The sequence below is a fragment of the Canis lupus genome, chromosome 17 (assembly GCF_003254725.2).
Source record: "Canis lupus dingo isolate Sandy chromosome 17, ASM325472v2, whole genome shotgun sequence".
In the NCBI taxonomy this organism is placed as follows: Eukaryota; Metazoa; Chordata; class Mammalia; order Carnivora; family Canidae; genus Canis; species Canis lupus.
In genome coordinates, this window is record NC_064259.1 from 21,181,911 (window position 1) to 21,200,395 (window position 18,485).

An 18,485-nucleotide genomic window follows, 5' to 3' on the forward strand; every position below is an offset into this window, starting at 1 on the left:
ACAGGCAGGAGAAGCAGGCTCCATGCAGGGAGCCCAACGTGGGACTCGGACTCGATCCCGGGTCTCCAGATCACGCCCTGGGCCAAAGGCAGTGCTAAACAGCTGAGCCAACTGGGCTGTCGTACAGGGTCTTTTATAACCTACTTCCAGAAGCTAGATGCTGACACTGCTGCTGTGTTTTATTTGTTTTGTTTTAAGATTGTATTTGTTAGAGAGAGAGAGAGAGAGAGAGCACGCATGAGCAGCGGAGTAGCAGAGGGAGAGGGAAAAGTAGGCTCCCTGCTGAGCACAGATGTTTACCTGACTGAGCCACCCAGGCAGCCCTGCCACATTTTATTTGTTAGGAGCAAGTTGCTAAGTCTGACCCACTCTCACGGGGACGGATATTGGGCTCCATCTTTTGAAGAGAGAAGTATCAAAGAATTTGTGTACATATTTTAAAACCAAACTAGCAAAAGGTATACATTTAAACAAACTAGCAAAAGGTATACATTAAATACTTTGGAATGGTGATAGGGAAGAAGAATGGGAATGGGACCAAAGGGGATAGATGGAAGGAAGGACAGGAGGGAGACAGGCCAACAGGAAGCCCTGTGGTACCAAAGGCCACAGTGTGCCACAGACCCAGGATTGTGTTTAACTCTCTGCAGTGACAGTAAAACAAACAAAACAAAACAAAACAAAACATGGTGTGCATCTTTTTTGGTCTATTTTCTATAGAGTAAAACAAAAAAGAATGTGTATCTTTTTGGTCTAGTTTGTATATTTCATATAAACACATAAAACGTCATGTTTAACAGCTTTTGGGTTTTGGTGTTCTTAATCCTGGCTAGGATTTTATCAGACATATTGATCTACAACTAGGTTTTTCTCACTTAACCATGCACCTTGGAGAGTTTTTTTCATGTCACTCTATAGAGGTCTTCTTTCTGCTACTGCACATCATTCCATAGCATGGATATGCCAAAATTTTTGTTTTAGATTTTATTTATTTATTCATGAGAGACACAGAGAGAGAGAGGCAGAGACACAGGCAGAGGGAGAAGCAGGCTCCATGCAGGAAGCCCCGACATGGGACTCCATCCCGGGTCTCCAGGATCACGCCCTAGGCCGAAGGTGGCGCTAAACCACTGAGCCACCCGGGCTGCCCAGATATGCCAAAATTGATTTAATCACTTCCTGACTGATGGACATTCAGGTTGATTTTCCTTGTCTTCCTTTTTCCTTTCCCTGGTTGGCTGGGGTTCTCTCTCATTCTACTACATACCTCCACCTTTACTTCTCTGTCCTCTCTATACTTTATCTATTTTGTCTCCCCTGGAGTTCAAGATGGGCGGACAAGGGACATGTGAGATGGATTGTGCAGCAAGAAAAGGTTGGAACTTGAGGACAGGCAGGGGATTCTGTGGTAGATTTGCTGTTCCTTCAGCCTTACTCCTCCTGACCAGCTGTATGGAACATATGGTATACCTGGTCCTTGCCTTCAAAGACCTCAGGTCTAGCATGGGGACAGACATGTGAGTGACCCACCCAAGGCAGAATAACATAGGCTGAAGGGGCAGCCTTCCAAGCCTAACTGGCTGCCTGGGCTCTCTGCCCACCCCCATCACTCACTAGCTGTGTGATGTTGGGCGAATTGTGTCACCATCCGGGACCCATTTTTCCATCTGTAAAATGAGGATATAAGAATCTCTTTTTTCTTATAAGGTTGTTCTGAGAAATAAATAAAAGAATATGTAGAAGGTGCCTAGCACAGTGCCTGGCACATAGTGATCTCAGAACACTGAACTGTGAGGAAACTAGCCAGAGTGAGGCCATGTATAAATCAGGGTACCGATCGAACAGGGAGACATGGGCTCTGGGCTCTGTGGGGTTTGAAGAAATCCTCACAAATGAAGGGCATAACCCAACCAAGGAAGGCAGCCTTTCCACCTGGAGGAAGGTATTCTGGGGGATGGAGAAGCACTAGGGTGGAAATAGGAGGCCTGCTTGGGGGATGGGAAGTAGTGCCTGTGGCTGGAAGGTCACGTTCATTGGCAAGGGGAGGAAGGGTCCTTTGAGGGGCATGTATGGGCAGCCTTCTGGTGGAGGAGGAGGTTCAGGGCCCTTCCTTGGACTTGAGCCTCAAAGCTAGAGTTGCATGTGCCTCACAGGACAACTGTCAGGGTCAGGCGAGGCTCTGGGAGGGAGCTCCCTTCCCACCACCCTGCTGCCTTCTTCAGCAGGGGCCTCCTCCCAGGGCCTGGCCACTCCCAGCATCCAGTACCCCCACCCCTGAGCCGGTTGGAAGGCAGGCAGGAGGCTTCTCGCGGGGGCTGTGCCGGGTGGGCGGTTTTCCCAGAGTGAGGAGTGAAGCGGGACTGACTTGGCGCCAGCTCGCTCAGATATAGACATTACTGGCCGGGTGACCAGCCTGCCCAGTTAGCTGGAGCCCAAGTTCTGGTCCTAGGGGCTGCCACAGGACCCCCGAAGGGGCGTGGCATGTCACAGCGGGAGGTCGGAGGGGCACCGGCCATGCCAGGTGTGGGGCGGAACCCGGCTAAGGCCACGCTGCAGTTGGTAGCGGGCACTGGCAGGAAGAAGAGCCGCCTGAGCAGAACAAGGCAGGACCGGTGGGAAGAGACCAGCTGGAGCAACCAAAGGTGGAGCAGAGCTGCCCCGAGCCCCCGAGGGGTCAGGGCCAGGAGCCTGGCTCGAAGCCGGGTAAGGAAACAGTGGATTTGTGGAGGGAGCAGGGGGAGGCAGGCGCTGGAGGGGCTGAGGTGTCACCTCTGATGCCAAAGCCTCACTCAGCATTATGTCCCAGTCCAAGAGGAAGACACTGGCACCTCCCACTTCAAGGCGCCACGCTTGGGTGGCTGGGAGAATTCGACGGGACCAGAGTGGCTGGGAGCCCTTTCTTCTTTACCGCAGTTGGGTCTTCTCCCAGGACCTGGTGGAGCAGGGGGTCAGTCCTGCAGAGCAGGGGTGGCTCTGCATTTCCTGCGGTTCCGGGGAACCCCAATAAACAGGATTCAGACGTTTCAAGGTGCAGATGGAGCAAGGCCTAGAGTATTAGAGAGAGAAAAGGACTCTCGGCTTCTGAGCCCAGCCTTGCCACCCTGCTGCCATTTGACCCCAGGTGACACTTCTCTGTTCCCTCGGCCGTAAAGCGGGGCTGGACTGAGAGCAGACAAAGAGGCCCTGAGGTCTCTGCCATGCGGCGCACTACTGCTCCGAAAGGAGATGTCACACTAGAATGCTCTTAGACACAAGGGGCAGGGACGCCTGGGTGGCTTAGTACCTGAGCATCTGCCTTCGGCTCAGGGAGTGATCCCAGGTCCTGGGATCAGTCTTGCATCAGGCTACATGCAGGAAGCCCGCTTCTCCTTCTGCCTATGTCTCTGCCTCTCTCTCTGTATCCCTCATGAATAAATAAATAAAACCTTAAAAAAAGAAACAAGGGGCAGATGGGGGTCCAGTCAGACCCACTCACCTGAGGTCCTCTGTGCAGAGTGAGGCCGGTCCTGAGAATGCTGCACGGGAGCGGAGCCGGGTGAGGACACTGCGCCAGGCCTTCCTGGCCCTACAGGCTGCTCTGCCCGCTGTGCCGCCCAACACCAAGCTCTCCAAGTTGGACGTGCTGGTGCTTGCCACCAGCTACATAGCCTACCTCACCCGCACACTTGGCCATGAGTTGCCTGGCCCCGCCTGGCCACCCTTCCTGCGTGGACTCCGCTACCTGCACCCTCTCAAGGTAGGCCACGAGCCCAGGGCCTTGGGGAGTGGGGTTTGGGCTGGAATGGACGTAGGCTTCCCTGCCCTGAGCAGAGCTGACATGAGGACTGGCTGCTTCCTGCTCTCTCAGACGGAGAGGCTGGCTCTTGGGACGGGGCTGACCCTGGGTGCAGTGGGGGTGGTGACTCAAAATGACTTCATGAAAATGCGGTTCCTCCAAGGGAGGGAAATTCACAGAGGCCCCAAGACTCTGGGGTGCCTGGTGGCAGAGAAGGAAAAGGAGCAGTTTCTTAGGCTGGGGCCTGGGAAAGGAAACCACACTGGGAGAGTCCTAGATCCCAGGGCACATCACCCCATCATTGTACAGTGCCTCAGTGTTCTCTGGACTTCTGCCATAGGAGGGATCCCTGCCCTGGGAGAACAAGGTCTCAGAAGGCCTCACTTGAGAAGGAATCAAGCTGGGGTGGGGGAGGGGCCAGCAGTGGGGGCGCTGGATCATGCATGTGTGGGGTGCTTCCTGCATGCACCACTTCCTAGACCAGGACCTACCTTTCCTGAGCCTCACCTTTTTCATATGTATAAGAAAAGATAACACGAGCCTTACTTCCGCTTCAGATGAAATGAGATCATGAACGAAGGGTATAATCAACATTATTCACCATCACAATAACAGCAATAACATTATTTGGGTGCTAACCATATGCCAGGAGCTGGGCTTAGCACTCCAGTCCTTCTTTTCCATCCTCTCGTCCACACAAGAACCAAATGAGGATTACTTGGCAGATGAGGAATTGAATCTCAGGGAGATTAAGTGGCTTAATGCAGTCCAGCCCCGAGCGTGTCTGACCTCAGAGCCCACGTTCACAGCCACCAAGCAGGCCAAGGGTACAGAATTGTAAGCTGCTGGTTGCTGAGTGGTTTAACCGTTAGAAAGGACGTGTCATCTCTGCCCTCTGAGGATAGACAGCACTGGAATGGGGCCAGTCTTGTTTTTTACAGAGGATATTTTCATCATCTCTCTCCTCTAAACCTCACAGTTCTGAAATGTCTTGAAACTTAAGATTTTTTTTTCTTTCATGCAAATATAGCTAAAATGCAAGCGCTTGAGACTACATGGGGGCAACTCAGAAATGCTAACAGTGGCACAGTCATTTCCTTAGCTGTAAAGTGGTGACCCAACTAAGGCCCTTGCATGTAGGAGGTGATGGATAAACATTTTGAAGAATGAACAGATGAGAGCCAGGTTCGATCTAGAACTCTGGCAGTGTTGGTGGGATGGGACAGTTAGCTGGGAGCAGTGCCCCTTTGGTGCTGCCCACCCCCATAGAGGGCCTGCCAAGAGGAGGGCAGACCTCAGAGCAGTCAACCGGGGGTTTTCTGGGTTGTCCTCGCTCCTGCTGTAAGGATGGGCAAGGAGGTCCCCAGCTCAGATGGACAGGGCAGCACTGATAAGCGTGGCCAGAGGTTCTGGGGCCAGAGGCTGGGCAAAGAAGAGGTCGGGACTGTTCACTATTAGGAGGAACCTCTCCTTGCCCCAGCTCTGTTGCCCTCCTCACTGCCCAGCTCCCTGGCTGTTGCCAGCTTCTGCTCCATCCCACTATCGGGGGCAGGGGGAAGCTCCTTTCAGGGCCCTTGCTCTCATCAGACAGCTCTTCATGTGTTTCTCTGCCGGGCTCCAGTAGTCAGGAGAATGCAGGGAGTCATAAGTGGTGGTGAGCCCAAGACCACTGTCATCAGAGCAGTGCTGGTGGTGGAGGGTCTCAGGGATGGGGGGCTAGAGAAGGCCAAATTTGGGATGCCAAGGACTACGAGAGGCTGTAATAGTGAGCATGACTCACTTCCCATCATCGTCTCTTGCAGAAGTGGCCCATGCGGTCTCGTCTCTATGCTGGAGGCCTGGGGAGCTCTGGCCTTGACTCCACCACAGCCACCACCTCAAGCCACAGAACAAAGGAGGAAGAGGCCAGGCCCTAAGTCTCTGAAGAGGCAAACGGTCTCTTTCCCATGAGGCCACTCTCACCGGCTCTTGGTGACAAATGAGCATCACACTTGCCTTTTTCTCAAGTTAGGGACCTGGATTCTCTATTGGCCCTGCTTGTCTTTACTCTGACTCTCAACCCTGGGATGAGATGGACTCAGGTTCAGCTCCAAGGTTCCAGCACACAGACCAGGCGAAGCAATGGGCCCTTCAGCGATGGGAGAGTACCCCAGGAGCACCGGTGGGGCAAGGGTGGGGGGCAAAAACTTATCTTGGCACTGAGGGCTCTGCTGTGGCAGCTGCAAGGGAAGTGGGAGAAGAAGGGGTTTGGCTGGGTTGGAAGCTGAGTTAGGGCACCACCTCCTGCCTTTCTCCCCTTAGCTTCCCACAAAGCCTCCAGAAAATGCAAGAACAGAGACATGGCTGAGCTGGTGCAGAGGTAGTGGCTTAGGGCGGCCGCAGCTGCAGGTGCTGATGGGAAAACCAAGGGCAGGGCAGGCTCTGGGTAGCTGTGATTGTGAACAGAACTGGGCCAGGGTCACGTAGCCAGATGGAAACTCAAGAAAGGAACCTCTTTGTTATTGTTCCACAAGACCTTACCTGATATCCAAAAAGCAGCGGCAAATTTAGGAATCTAGTCTACACTGTGATCTCTCCAGCTGACCCTCATCACTACATTTCCTCCCTCTCTGGGCTCTGTACCCTACCGCTCTCTTCGCGATATGACTTCTAATGTACGGGTTAAGCCAGAAAGCTTGCATTGCTCACTTTCCTGTTTCCAGAGGAATTTTTTGATGGTCCCAGCCGCCCAGTTTGATATGATCTTATCCTAGAGGCAGGTCTACCGGAAGTGAAGCAGACAGCACCCAAAGGCCTTCTATCTGAAGACTACTGATGGACCAGATTACATCTTTGAAGGACCTTAGAAGGAGAACACTTATCTTTTCCAGGGGATGATAATTACAGTCTTCTCTTTCCATTGTGTTAGAAACCTAACCTCCAGGAAAAACAAGATAGGCCTGAGTTCAGTGGGTTCTTTGTACGATTTTGGCCTAAGGCCTCACTGGCTGTGGAGTTATTTCTACAATCTGTCTACAAATGAGCTGCCCAGCCCCAGCTCCTCCCCCACAGGCACTGGCCTCCCAGGCACTCCTTAAGTCTTGCTGTGCGGTGTCAGAGATCTCTGAGAGCTTTAGTGCAATTTCTCTCTGGCTCTGAAGAAATAATTTGAGAACGAATCACAGAGTCTACACACCCTGAAAGTAACTTTCCGGATTAGATTCAAACCCAAAGGCACCTGAAATCCAAAGAAGGAACCAGCTGTTGGTTAAAATTCAGTGTCTCAGAGGGGAAGGGGATGGACCAGGCTGACTAGAGTCCCAACGGGTAGCCTTAGAGCCACCATTGCCATCATGAGTCTAAATGAGGTTCTGGCATGATGAGCCACTGTTCCTCCCCTGGGCTGGACAGGGCAGCAGGGGAAAGGAGCTGAAGGGTGACTCAGCAAGTTGGAGTGGAGGCATTAAAAGACACAGAACGTCCCAGCCCAGCCACGGGCGCATGGGGCGGGCGGGGGAGAGCAGCTGAACTGTGGCTGGGAGCCATGGGAAGGTCTCCGCCAAGGCTGAACTCATAAATCTACCAACGTTCCACTGAGGGGCCTGCAGACCTTGTGCAGAACTGCTCCTGAGTGGCTGGATGAGGCCAAGCAGGGGCAGAGACCAGGTGTGGGTGGGCATGAGCACACTGTTCTTCACAAGACCATAAAAGTCCAGCTTGAATGTTCTATTTTTAAAGCCAAACAGCAATAACTTCCTGGTTGAGTTTGAAAGTGGTGGGCAGAGGAACAGATGAATTTCCTCCCAAGCTGGTGGCACACAATCTTTTTCTGGGAATGAAACTGGGGAAGTTGGTTTGGGGCATGAATTGGGGGGAGGCCCCCTCATGATGACTAAGGGGACTAGCTTGGAGCCTGCCCCACCCTACTGCTCGGGCTCCAACCTTTGCACGGTAGTAGCAGGCCCCCCTGGGGTGATTGCATTACCCTGGTAGAGGAGACAAGGTCAGCAAAGGAAGTTGAAGCTGGTGGAAGGCTGAGGAAGGGCAAATGCCATCGATACAAGTTGCTTAGGCTGCCCCAAGCTCTGTCTGGGCAAAGCTGTTTTCCTTCAGCCCCAGGCCGGTCTGGGGTTCAGAGGTCATATCCTCCAGCCAGAGAGCACCCGACACAGGCCAGATTGCCAAAGTGCTGTGAGGAGGCAGGCAGAGTCAAGGGAAGGACCAGGGGATGAGTGGGAATGAACAGAGGAAATGTCAGGTCAGAGACGTGGATCTACAACCAGAACCAGGAATTCTTTGCCCCTGCAGCAGCAGAAGAAAAACACCTGCTCTCTGGGAGACTTTTTATTCTCACCAGGTCTGGAGGCATGGGGTCAGCAAGAGTCGTAAGAGGCAGTTAAGACTTAGGTCCAAAGTCAGCTTTGGTTCAAGGAGCTCCAAAAGGAGAGAGAAGCACAGGTGACAAAGTGTCACTAAGGTGACCTAGCTCAGGAGTCAGGAGTATGGCTGGTCCACTTGATTAGCTGGTACTGCCTCCCCAGGTGCCCATGACAGCGGGAGAGGCAGTGGTAGCCAGGACAGCTTCCCCAGAGCTAGATGCGCATGTGCTTCCTGAGGAGTGGCCTAGCTTCGGGGCAGAGGCTTGGGCCCTGGGAGGAGCAGACCTGGCCCAGGAATGCCTAAGTAGAAGGTAGAGACTGGATTTTACCAGTTGAGAACTAGAGTAATTAAAACACAAGATCTAATCTTTCTGAGAAATTCCTTTTCTCTTCCTCTTGAAGGGGCCTGGCTAGGATGAATCAGATGGCACTGTCCTCCTCTTTGGTGGCACAAGCCCTAAACTCAGGGCCCCTGCAAGCTGGGTGTTGTAGATTAGGAGTTGGCTCACTGGCCACAATGTACCCTATCCAGCCACCTCCTCCCTTGCCCTGTATGTTTTTGCAAATCAGTTTTGTGGGAAGACAGTCACATTCATTACCTAGAGCTGCTTTCCTTATACCACAGCAGAGTTGAATAGCTGAGACAGATTAACCCTAAAATATTCACAATATGGCCCTTTAAGAACAAGTATACTGACCCTCACTCTAGATCATAGGTATTCAAAGTGTGGTCTGGGAACTCAGGGGATTCCCTGAAGCCCTTTCTAAGTGGCCCAAACCATTTTCATAATATAAGATGCTATTTGCCTTTTCTCACACTTCTGTCGCACATCATGCAATTTTCCAGAAGCCGTACAACATGTGATATTGCAACAGATGGAATGTAGAAGCAGATAGGAGAATCCAGCTGTCTCTTACAACAGACATTAAAGATATTTGCAAAAATGTAAAACAATGCCACTGTCCTCACTAAATATTTTCTGATATGGAAAATAATTATTTTTCATAAAAATGTTATATATATTCACATAGAGTGGATTAATTAATGCAATTATTTGAAGATTTTATTTATTTTAGAGTGAGAGAGAGAGCACGCTAGTGCATGCAGGTTGGGGAAGGGCAGAGGGGGAAGGAGAGAAGCAGATCCCCCACTGAGCACAGGGCTTGACTCCATGCCCTCCATGCTGATCTGATCTGGATCTGTATGACCCTGAGATCATGACCCAAGTTGAAACTAGAACCAGTCACACAACTGATTGAGCCACTCTGGTGCCCCTAATTAATGTAATTTTTAAATAACAGCAAGATATCAGCTGTTGAGGAGCAAAACAAGACAAGGGACCATCTCAATGGTCTACGGCAGGAGCTGCAGAATTATGTGTAACCTACAGAAGATAGCTGAAGAAGCTGATTGTGCACTGAATAAACTGAGAGGTAATGAAGGGCAAAGACGATTGCGATGTTTTTTTTTTTACAACTTACGATGTAAGTTGAAAAAACTTACAAAAAGTTATGATCCAGAAATCAGAATAAGAACAATCCGCCATGTTAAGGATGCTGAAAGGAGATAAACAGGCTCAGTAAATCAGGCCTAAATAACATCAGTTACATCAGGCTTCAGTGGGTTGGAACCTCTGGGTTGGGGCCAAGTTGGATGAAAATAGATCCTATGTCCCACATCCCAGAAACCACAGCTAACTGCACGCTGGGTGGAAGAGCCCCTGGAGCTCCTGGCACAAATATAAGTACATTCTCTGTAAAAGTGCAAATTTTAAATAGGGCACGGGGAGGGAGCCACCCATAATTGATGCACCCATGTCCAGTGAATAGAAAACTATCAAGGTCTGATATGCTCTGAGAAGACGTGCAGTAGCATAAACCAGAAGTTGAAGCAAAGCTCAGCTGTAACTGCTGAAGTGTGGGCATGTGCCAAGCCTGCTAGGAAGGGCTACATCTCATTGCAAGAAGGGATTGGCCCTGATGCTGAGAGGACTGCCAGATGTGGGATGTGCCAATCAGCAGAAGTCCTCCTTTACAGGCCAGGCTGGTGAATAACAGTTCACTAACAGTTATAGTACTCCACCAACTGGCCAAGGAAGTGAGGCTCCCTTTGGACCAGTCTCACCTATATTGGCAACAACATGCCCCCACCATTATTTTCCTGGGCATAAAGGCAGACCAGGATAGATTTTTTTTCTTTTGGAAGTTTCATCATAAAAATATGCCATTGACCCAGATAGGCAGGCTTTTCATACCTTACTATAAAATGAATATCTACTTGTGTCTTTGAAAGGTGGAACTCTAGGGGCACCTAGGCCACTGAGTTGCATAAGCTGCCAACTCAGAGCTTCAAACCCAAAGGCGCCTGAAGTCCAGACAAAGAAGGAACTAGCTGGGATCCCTGGGTGGCACAGCGGTTTAGCGCCTGCCTGTGGCCCAGGGCGCGATCCTGGAGACCCGGGATCGAATCCCACATCAGGCTCCCTGCATGGAGCCTGCTTCTCCCTCTGCCTGTGTCTCTGCCTCTCTCTCTCTCTCTCTCTCTCTTTCTCTCTCTCTCTGTGACTATCATGAATAAATAAATAAAATCTTAAAAGAAAAAAAAAAGAAGGAACCAGCTGTTTGTTAAAATTCAGTTGCCTCTGCTGGGGATTTACCCTAAAGATACAGATGCAGTGAAACGGCAGGACACCTGCACCCCAATGTTTATAGCAGCAATGTCCACAATAGCCAAACTGTGGAAGGAGCCTCGGTGTCCATTGAGAGATGAATGGATAAAGAAGATGTGCTCTATGTATACAATGGAATATTACTCAGCCATTAGAAACGATGAATACCCACCATTTGCTTCAACGTGGATGGAACTGGAGGGTGTTATGCTGAGTGAAGTTAGTCAATCGGAGAAGGACAAACATTATATGGTCTCATTCATTTGGGGAATATAAAAAATAGTGAAAGGGAATAAAGGGGAAAGGAGAGAAAATGAGTGGGAAATATCAGTGAGGATGACAGAACATGAGAGACACCTAACTCTGGGAAACAAGCAAGTGGTGTAGAAAGGGAGGTGGGTGGGGGGATGGGGTGACTGGGTGATGGGCACTAAGGGGGGAACTTTATGGGATGAACACTGGGTGTTATGCTATATGTTGGCAAATTGAACTCCGATAAAAAATATACAAAAACAAAAACAAAATAAAATAAAATGAGAAAAAAATAATAAAATAAAATAAAATTCAGTACCTCAGAGAGGGAGAGGATGGGCCAGGCTGACTAGAATCCCAACAGGTAGCCTTAGAGCCACCATTTCCATTGTGAGGCTAAATGTGGTTCTGGCATGACAAGCCACTGTTCCTCCACCATGCACTCTATTTGTGCTCTTGGTTTCAGATCAGATCAAGATCTCAGGATCATGTGATGATGATCCTCGAGCTCCTTAGGCTTTGCACTCAGCATGGAGTCAGCTCTCTCCCCCTCCTTTTGTCCCTCTCCTTACTCACCTAAGCTCCTATGCCTCTTGCCTGGGCTCTCTCTAAATAAATAAATAAAATCTTTAATTTTTTTTTTTTTTAAAGAAGAGTGGAACTCTACATGGGGAAAGATGGTGTTACTAAAAAATTATGAAATCCTTGGCTGCATTTGAAATTCCAGGCTGAGTACAGGACCAAGGAGGGTAGAAAATCTGTAGAAAACAGATTTTCATGGGGCTCTTGTTATGTGTGAGCTATGGGGGAGTGGAGAGAGAACAACTGAATAGCTCTTTTTAAAAGGCAATGTCACTTTGTAGAAGAGATCTTGATATTGCAAATTGCTCCAAGAAACCAGCTGTTTAGAAACACCACCAGTGAAGCGGTGGGTGTGTTATTAATGCCATGCTTATTTAAGACTTGGAACGGAAAGGGGCTGGTCTCATGCATATTAAAAGAAGCCAGAGCTTTCCACAGCCTCCCGAAAACAGTACAAATCCTAAGTCAATCATTATATGTCTGTCCTCCTAAAGCCCTTTTAAGAGGAAAAGTGTTCGTTCCAGCTAAAGATGACACAGAGATTTGTGGGGCTTTCTGCCCACTCTCTTTACTGGAGGATTTTTTTTCATTCCTGTATTACAAGGATAACTTTGTACAAAGTCAGAAGTGGGACTGTCAAGAAGTCTCTTACAAAGACCTAAATTGACAAAGCATCTATGTTGAAATAACTCCTCTGGCTTTACCAGAATCTTCTCTTAAATTTGCATCCTGAGCCAGAGAAATCACTTATTTTGAAATAACTCCTACCTCTTCCCAAATTGCAAAATTGTGGAAGAAAGTGACTCTGATCTTCATAGAAGGGTATCTAAAGGGATTGATCAGTTCTCCCATAGTCTTTGTTTTATCCCAACTTGATGTGGTCCTGGATGATTATCTCATCTAGTACAATAATTACTATTCTCTCCGGGCTTTCATTCAACTCGTGCTCAGTTATGGCAACTATGCAACACTGTTTTTCCAGAGACGCTCTAAACAAATATGAAGAAACAGAGCAGGAAAGAGAAAACTTGGGGTTGTAAAGCATACTTGACTCTGAATTAGAAATTACCTGCCTTAGAGGACTCCTGCATGAGTGACATGTTTTCTAAGAAAAATTGTTGGATTTCCATTTCTGACAGTATGGTGGACTAGATATGCAGGGAAATCCTCCTGGTACAGAACACTCCAAATGATGGATAAAATATTAAAAACATACTTTTAGGGATGCCTGGGTGGCTTAGTCAGCTAAGCATCCAACTCTTGGTTTTGGCTCAGGTCATGATCTCAAGGTCCATGGAATCAAACTCCATGTTCAGTGTGAAGTCTGCTTGAGATTCTCTCCCTCTCCCTCTGCTCCTCCTCATCCCTCAAATAAATAAATAAAATCTTTAAATAAAAACCCACATATTTTTAAATGCATTTTTGAGCCAGCAGAAAAGTAGGGGAAAGGAATAGAAGAAAGGATAAGAAATCATAAAATAAAAAATGGTAAGCCAGCACTGAAGCTAGTATTGCCTTAGCAGTATCTACAGATTGTTGGTGGCCCAGGCCAGGGTTTTAATACACCAAATTTGGATACAAGAGACAAAGCCTGGGGCCCATACAAAATGGGAAGTTGAGTCAGAGATCCTGTCCTAAAGCTGGAGTCACCAAAAGGCAATACCCTCAGTATGTAAAAGAGAGTTGTCCACACTTTGCCTAAATAGACCTTGGCTAGGGTGGGAGATGGGGGGAAGTTTCCCAGAGATTTCTAAGTCCTCAAAAACAAAAAGCCAAAAATTTCAAATGGTCTCAGTTTAGAAGTGTTTGTAGGCACAAGCAAGTACAATTTCTCTCCAGAATAATATATTTTAAATCTAGGCTTTGGGGGCACTTGGGTGACTCAGTGGTTGAGTGTCTGCCTTCAGCTCAGGGCATGATGCCGGAGTCCTGGTATCAAGTCTTTCATCAGGCTCCCTGCAGGGAGCCTGCTTCTCTCTTTGCCTATGTCTCTACCTTTCTCTGTGTCTCTCATGAATAAATAAATAAAATCATTAAAAAATATATAGGCTTTGGAGAGACCTGTGTGGCTCAGTAGTTGAGTGTCTGCCTTCAGCTCAGGGCATGATGCTAGGGCTCCAGGATCGAGTCCTACATTGGGCTCCCTGCTTCTCCCTCTGCCTATGTCTCTTGCCTTTCTTTCTGTGTCTCTCATGAATAAATAAAAAAATTTTTTTTTTAAATCTAGGCTTTGAAGGGTTCCCATGAATAAAATTCTAACAAACTTGAGCTCAGAGCAAACAGTTATAAAAATCTGAAGGAAACATATGCCACCATAAACAAATGATAGCAGAAACACTGAACTGTAGAATCACACTTGCAATGACTATAGATGCAGTAATGTTTAGGTACATGATACACATTGAACATGTTTTATATGTCTAAGGAAATAATGAGTATTTTGAAAAGACAATTCAGGAACAAGAGGCTAAAAATGACCAGGCAAAATTGGGGGAAAACAATTTCTAGAAAATAAAAATATAATATTTAACATTATATTTTACATATAATATATATTATATTATAACCAACCTAGTGGATGGTTAGAAGCTGCTGAACACAGAACAAATAAATTGGAAAATAGATCTGAAGAAACGACTCAGAATTCAGTACCTATGGATAAAGAAAAGAGATGGAAAGTAGAAAAAGAATATAGGAGAATATGTTCATGAATCTGGAATAAGGAAATACTGCTTAAAGGAAAAAATCTGATAAACTGTACTACATAAAATTAAGAACATCTGTTCATCACAAGACAGCAACTGAGAGAGTGAGCGAAAAAGACAAATTCATAGGCTGGGAGAAGATATTGGGGTGCATATCATCAAAAGGGCTTATATCAAGAAAATATTAAAAATCCCCACGGAGCAATAAGAAAAAGGCTGAATGTCCAACTGTAAATGCCCTAGAGACTTAATGAAGTGCCTTTTTCTTTTTTTTTTTTTTTTTAAGTAATCTCTACACACAATCCCAAAATCTACAGTTACATGCTCCACGGACTGAGCCAGACAGGCCTCCGAATGAGGAACCTTTCCAAGGAGGATATCCCAGGGGTCAAGATGGCCAGCTTCAAAAGTGATTAGAAATATAAATAAAATAGAAAAGTGTTTCCTTGGCAAATAAAAAAGAAAGAAATATGCAAATTAAAATCACAATTCACATTCGCTGGGACGGTTATTATCTGTATCTATTAAATCTAGCAAGCACACTCCTAGGTATATACACTCAAAATATGTGTGCACAAGTGCATCGAAAGATGTGTACAGGAATGCCCATAATAGCATTATTTGTAGTATCCCCAAACTAGAAACTTGTATTTGTTGCCTAGGGCGGTTGCAAAGACCGGTTTTCTTTACCAGCTGGCACCTTGTTTAGCTCAGCCAACAGGAGGTGCTAGAGGAAGCCTGCAAAAGGGGGAGGAGAAAGAGGGAACTTGCTTCCCGCCCCCGAGCTTGGGGGTGGCCAAAGCTCCCGGCAGTTCTCCCTGCAACCTCCACACCTCCCCGCCAACGCCCCGCTGCCTCAGGGGCCGCACTAGGTTCGAGTTTGCAGCTTTTCCCCTTCCTAGAACCAGCCTTAATGGTGCCCCTTAACGATACCTGCACCCACTCTCCCGTATTCCTTCCTCTGAGGTCCGCCTCCCCCAGGCTCCTCCTCTGTGCTTCTGGGCTCCAGTAAACTACCTCTTCCCTTTGTTAACCGCTATCCCTCCAGAGGCTTCCTTCAGTTGCCACGTGTTTCCTTGGCATTTCCCTTTGGCTTTTCCTGTCCTTATAATAAATTTCCTCTGTTAAATCACCTGGCTTCTATGTACCTGAGTGGACACTGCCTGATATGACAGCCAAGGTTTGATTCTTTTGACATCTGTCCTGCCTCCTGACCAGGAATGCATTGGACATCACTCACTCCCTCCACCCCCCCTTTTTTAAAAAATTTATTCATGAGAGACACACAGAGAGGCAGAGACACAGGCAGAGGGAGAAGCAGGCTCCATGCAGGGAGCCTGACGTGGGACTGGATCCGGGGACTCCAGGATCAGGCCCTGGGCTGAAGGCGGCGCTAAATCGCTGAGCCAGCTGGGCTGCCCCTCACTTCCCTTTTAAACAGAGAACCTGAGGGCTGCAACAAGTTCACAGATCCTAACAGCCTCACTGGGTTGATTGTGGGTAGCGTCTTAATGTGGTTGCAGAAATCAACCACTGCCAAAAAGAGCAGAGCATCCTGGATGTCTATTCTGTGACTCCCTGCCAGGAGGACAATTAGGGTCACACTGCTCCTTATGAATACTCTCTGGCTGACTTTCTTTTCCTTCTGTGAATGTTCACGGGAAACTGGCATCTTTTCTAAAGTCTTCATGTCCCTCCTCAGATAGGCTGTTGAGGGAGCTGAATTTGAGAACATCTAACTCCGAAGGTGCCCTGCTGTTGCTATGGCCACCATTGTGTACGTATGTTTAATAACGTCATTGTGAGGGCTGATTCTTTAACCAGATTGTAAACATGTGTGCAGAGGTTGCCCAGCAAAGGAACGAGAAGGTTATGCAATTTGTAAGCAAAACAACGTGAGCTAAGACCTTGATGGGCCATGATTTTTCAGTGTTCTTCCCCCAGAAGTCTGTACCAACCATTATGAATCACTATAAACCCAGACTACCCTTCCTCCTTGCAGAAATCCCTCATGGTATGTGATTTTCCTGACTCAGGTACATACCTCCATAGTTCCCACCATTTAAACATGTGTCTAAATAAGGCAGGATTACAAGCCATTTCTTAAAAACCTATTTTTATCCACACTTTAGACCAGAATATTCTCATAAAATTTTCCTCATGTATACATTCTAGATAGTGCCAATGTTTTGGTCCTGTCCAGAGGCATTATCCTTAGAATCTCAGCTCCTCACCTCCTCAAATGCAATTTCCTATGGCTTCACTCAGCCACCCACTCTTACGTTGATGACCTTTACCTTGTCATCACCAATAACTGCACTATCTCCAAAATCTCTATTTCAGGAATTCTGATTGTTCCTTATCTCCTGTCCTCCATCTCCTGTAGGCTAGAGCAAGCATTCCAGCTTTTCTTCAATCTTACTGAAACCTGTGACTCATGTACTAACCATCTTGCCTCATGTCCTCATTTCCTCTCTATTCATGTCAGATTCCATGTTCATCATTATAATTGCTCTCTTGCAAATACCACTGTCCCTTGCCTCCCCTCCGCTGTTTTTGATTGGCAACATCCTGACCCTGTAGTATTTTCCACTCCAGGCCTTGCCTGAACATGGCTGGAGATGAGCACACAACTTGCTCAATAGCCTCCCTTGAAATTCTCACCATGAATCTCAAATGGGCACTCAACACTCTGTGGCAACTTTCCCTGGTGTGTTTACTTTCTACAGGCTAACACATTTATTTCCCACTCCTTTTTTCTCCTCAGACCTCCCAGCTTGCCTTCATCACATGCTCCATGGTGGAAACCCCTCAGTCATCATACCAACAACCACACCTACCAATTTCCCAGCTGTGTGCCCACGCTCCAAATGAACAAAGCCTGCCTTCTGCCTGGAGCAAGATCCCACCCCCTCTTGCCCTTTAGAAGGGCCTCACTTCTAAAAATATTCCCTCTGCCTCCTGCATCCTTAGCTTTTTCTACCCTAGGTCGTTTGTATCAGCATACAGACACTCTCTAGTATAATATCTCCCATTTAAAAAACTTCCTTGAGGGGCAGCTGGGTGGCTCAGCCAGTTAAGCGGCTACTTTCAGCTAAAGTCATGATCCCAGGGTCCTGGGATCAAGTCCCTCATTGAGCCCCACGTCGGGCTCTTTGCTTAGTGAGGAGCCTACTTCTCCCTGTCCCGGACTTATACTCTCTCTCTCTCAAATAAATAAAATATTTTTTAAAAATGTGTTAAACTTCCTTGACCCCATAGCCCCATCTCACTACCACCACACTTCTCTGTCCCACTGCATAGCAAAAAAAAAAAAAAATTGTAAGATTTATTTATTTGACAGAGAGAGAGAGAGAGAAGGGGTGGGGGGAGTAGAGGGAGAAGAAGAGAGAAACTCAAGCAGAGGGGCACCTAAGTGGCTTGTTGGTTGAGTATCTGCCTTCAGCTCAGATTGAGATCCTGGGATCCTGGGATCCTGGGATTGAACCCCGTATTGGCTCCCCACAGGGAGGCCTGCTTCTCCCTCTGCCTGTGTCTCTGCCTCTCTCTCTGTCTCTCATGAATAAATAAAATCTTTAAAAGAATAAAAAAAAAAAAAAAAGAAAAGAAAAGAAACCCAAGCAGATTCTGTCCTCAACGCAGAGCCCTATGTGAGGCTCAATCCCACAATCCTGGGATCATGACCTGAGCCAAAATCAAGAGTTAGACACTTAACTGACTGTGTTACCCAAGCACCCCTACATAGCAAAACTTTAAAAAAAAATACTCTGTTATCTTTCTTTATTCATTCACTCCAACCAGGTGTCTATCTCCATCTTACCTCTAAAACTGCACTGGTCGTTAATGGCCTCTCTTTTACCAAATCCAGTATTCATTTCTATGGCCTCATCTTAGTTTTTTGTGTGTGTGTTTGTTTTTTAAGATTTTATTTATTTAAGACAGAGAGATCACGAGTGGAGGCATGGGGTGGGGTGGTGAGCAGAGGGACAGGAAAGGGGGAGAAGCAGACTCCCCACTGAGCAGGAACCCTGAGCTGGGGCTCAGTCTCAGGACCTCAGGATCATGACCTGAGCCAAAGGCAGCCACTTAACCAACTGAGCCACCCAGACCTGAGCTGAGCCAAAGGCAGCCACTTAACCAACTG

The 18,485-nt window shown here is 47.6% G+C and overlaps 1 protein-coding gene across 1 annotated transcript; it reads left to right on the top strand.

Annotated features, from left to right (window-relative positions):
- The first annotated feature begins 2,290 nt into the window (after positions 1-2,290).
- Positions 2,291-10,618, top strand: TCF23 (transcription factor 23). Its single transcript, XM_025454380.3, has 3 exons — positions 2,291-2,703; positions 3,494-3,736; positions 5,578-10,618. The coding sequence occupies exons 1-3, from the start codon at positions 2,482-2,484 to the stop codon at positions 5,689-5,691; spliced, it is 579 nt and encodes a 192-aa protein (XP_025310165.1). The 5' UTR covers positions 2,291-2,481; the 3' UTR covers positions 5,692-10,618.
- Positions 10,619-18,485: the final 7,867 nt, after the last annotated feature.

Bases quoted from the DNA above. Each gene is read 5' to 3' on its own strand.
- TCF23 (XM_025454380.3), top strand. From the start codon at position 2,482: ATGTCACAGCGGGAGGTCGGAGGGGCACCGGCCATGCCAGGTGTGGGG. The intron at 2,704-3,493 runs GTAAGGAAACAG...TCCTCTGTGCAG, and splicing joins GGAGCCTGGCTCGAAGCCGG to AGTGAGGCCGGTCCTGAGAA. The intron at 3,737-5,577 runs GTAGGCCACGAG...CGTCTCTTGCAG, and splicing joins GCTACCTGCACCCTCTCAAG to AAGTGGCCCATGCGGTCTCG.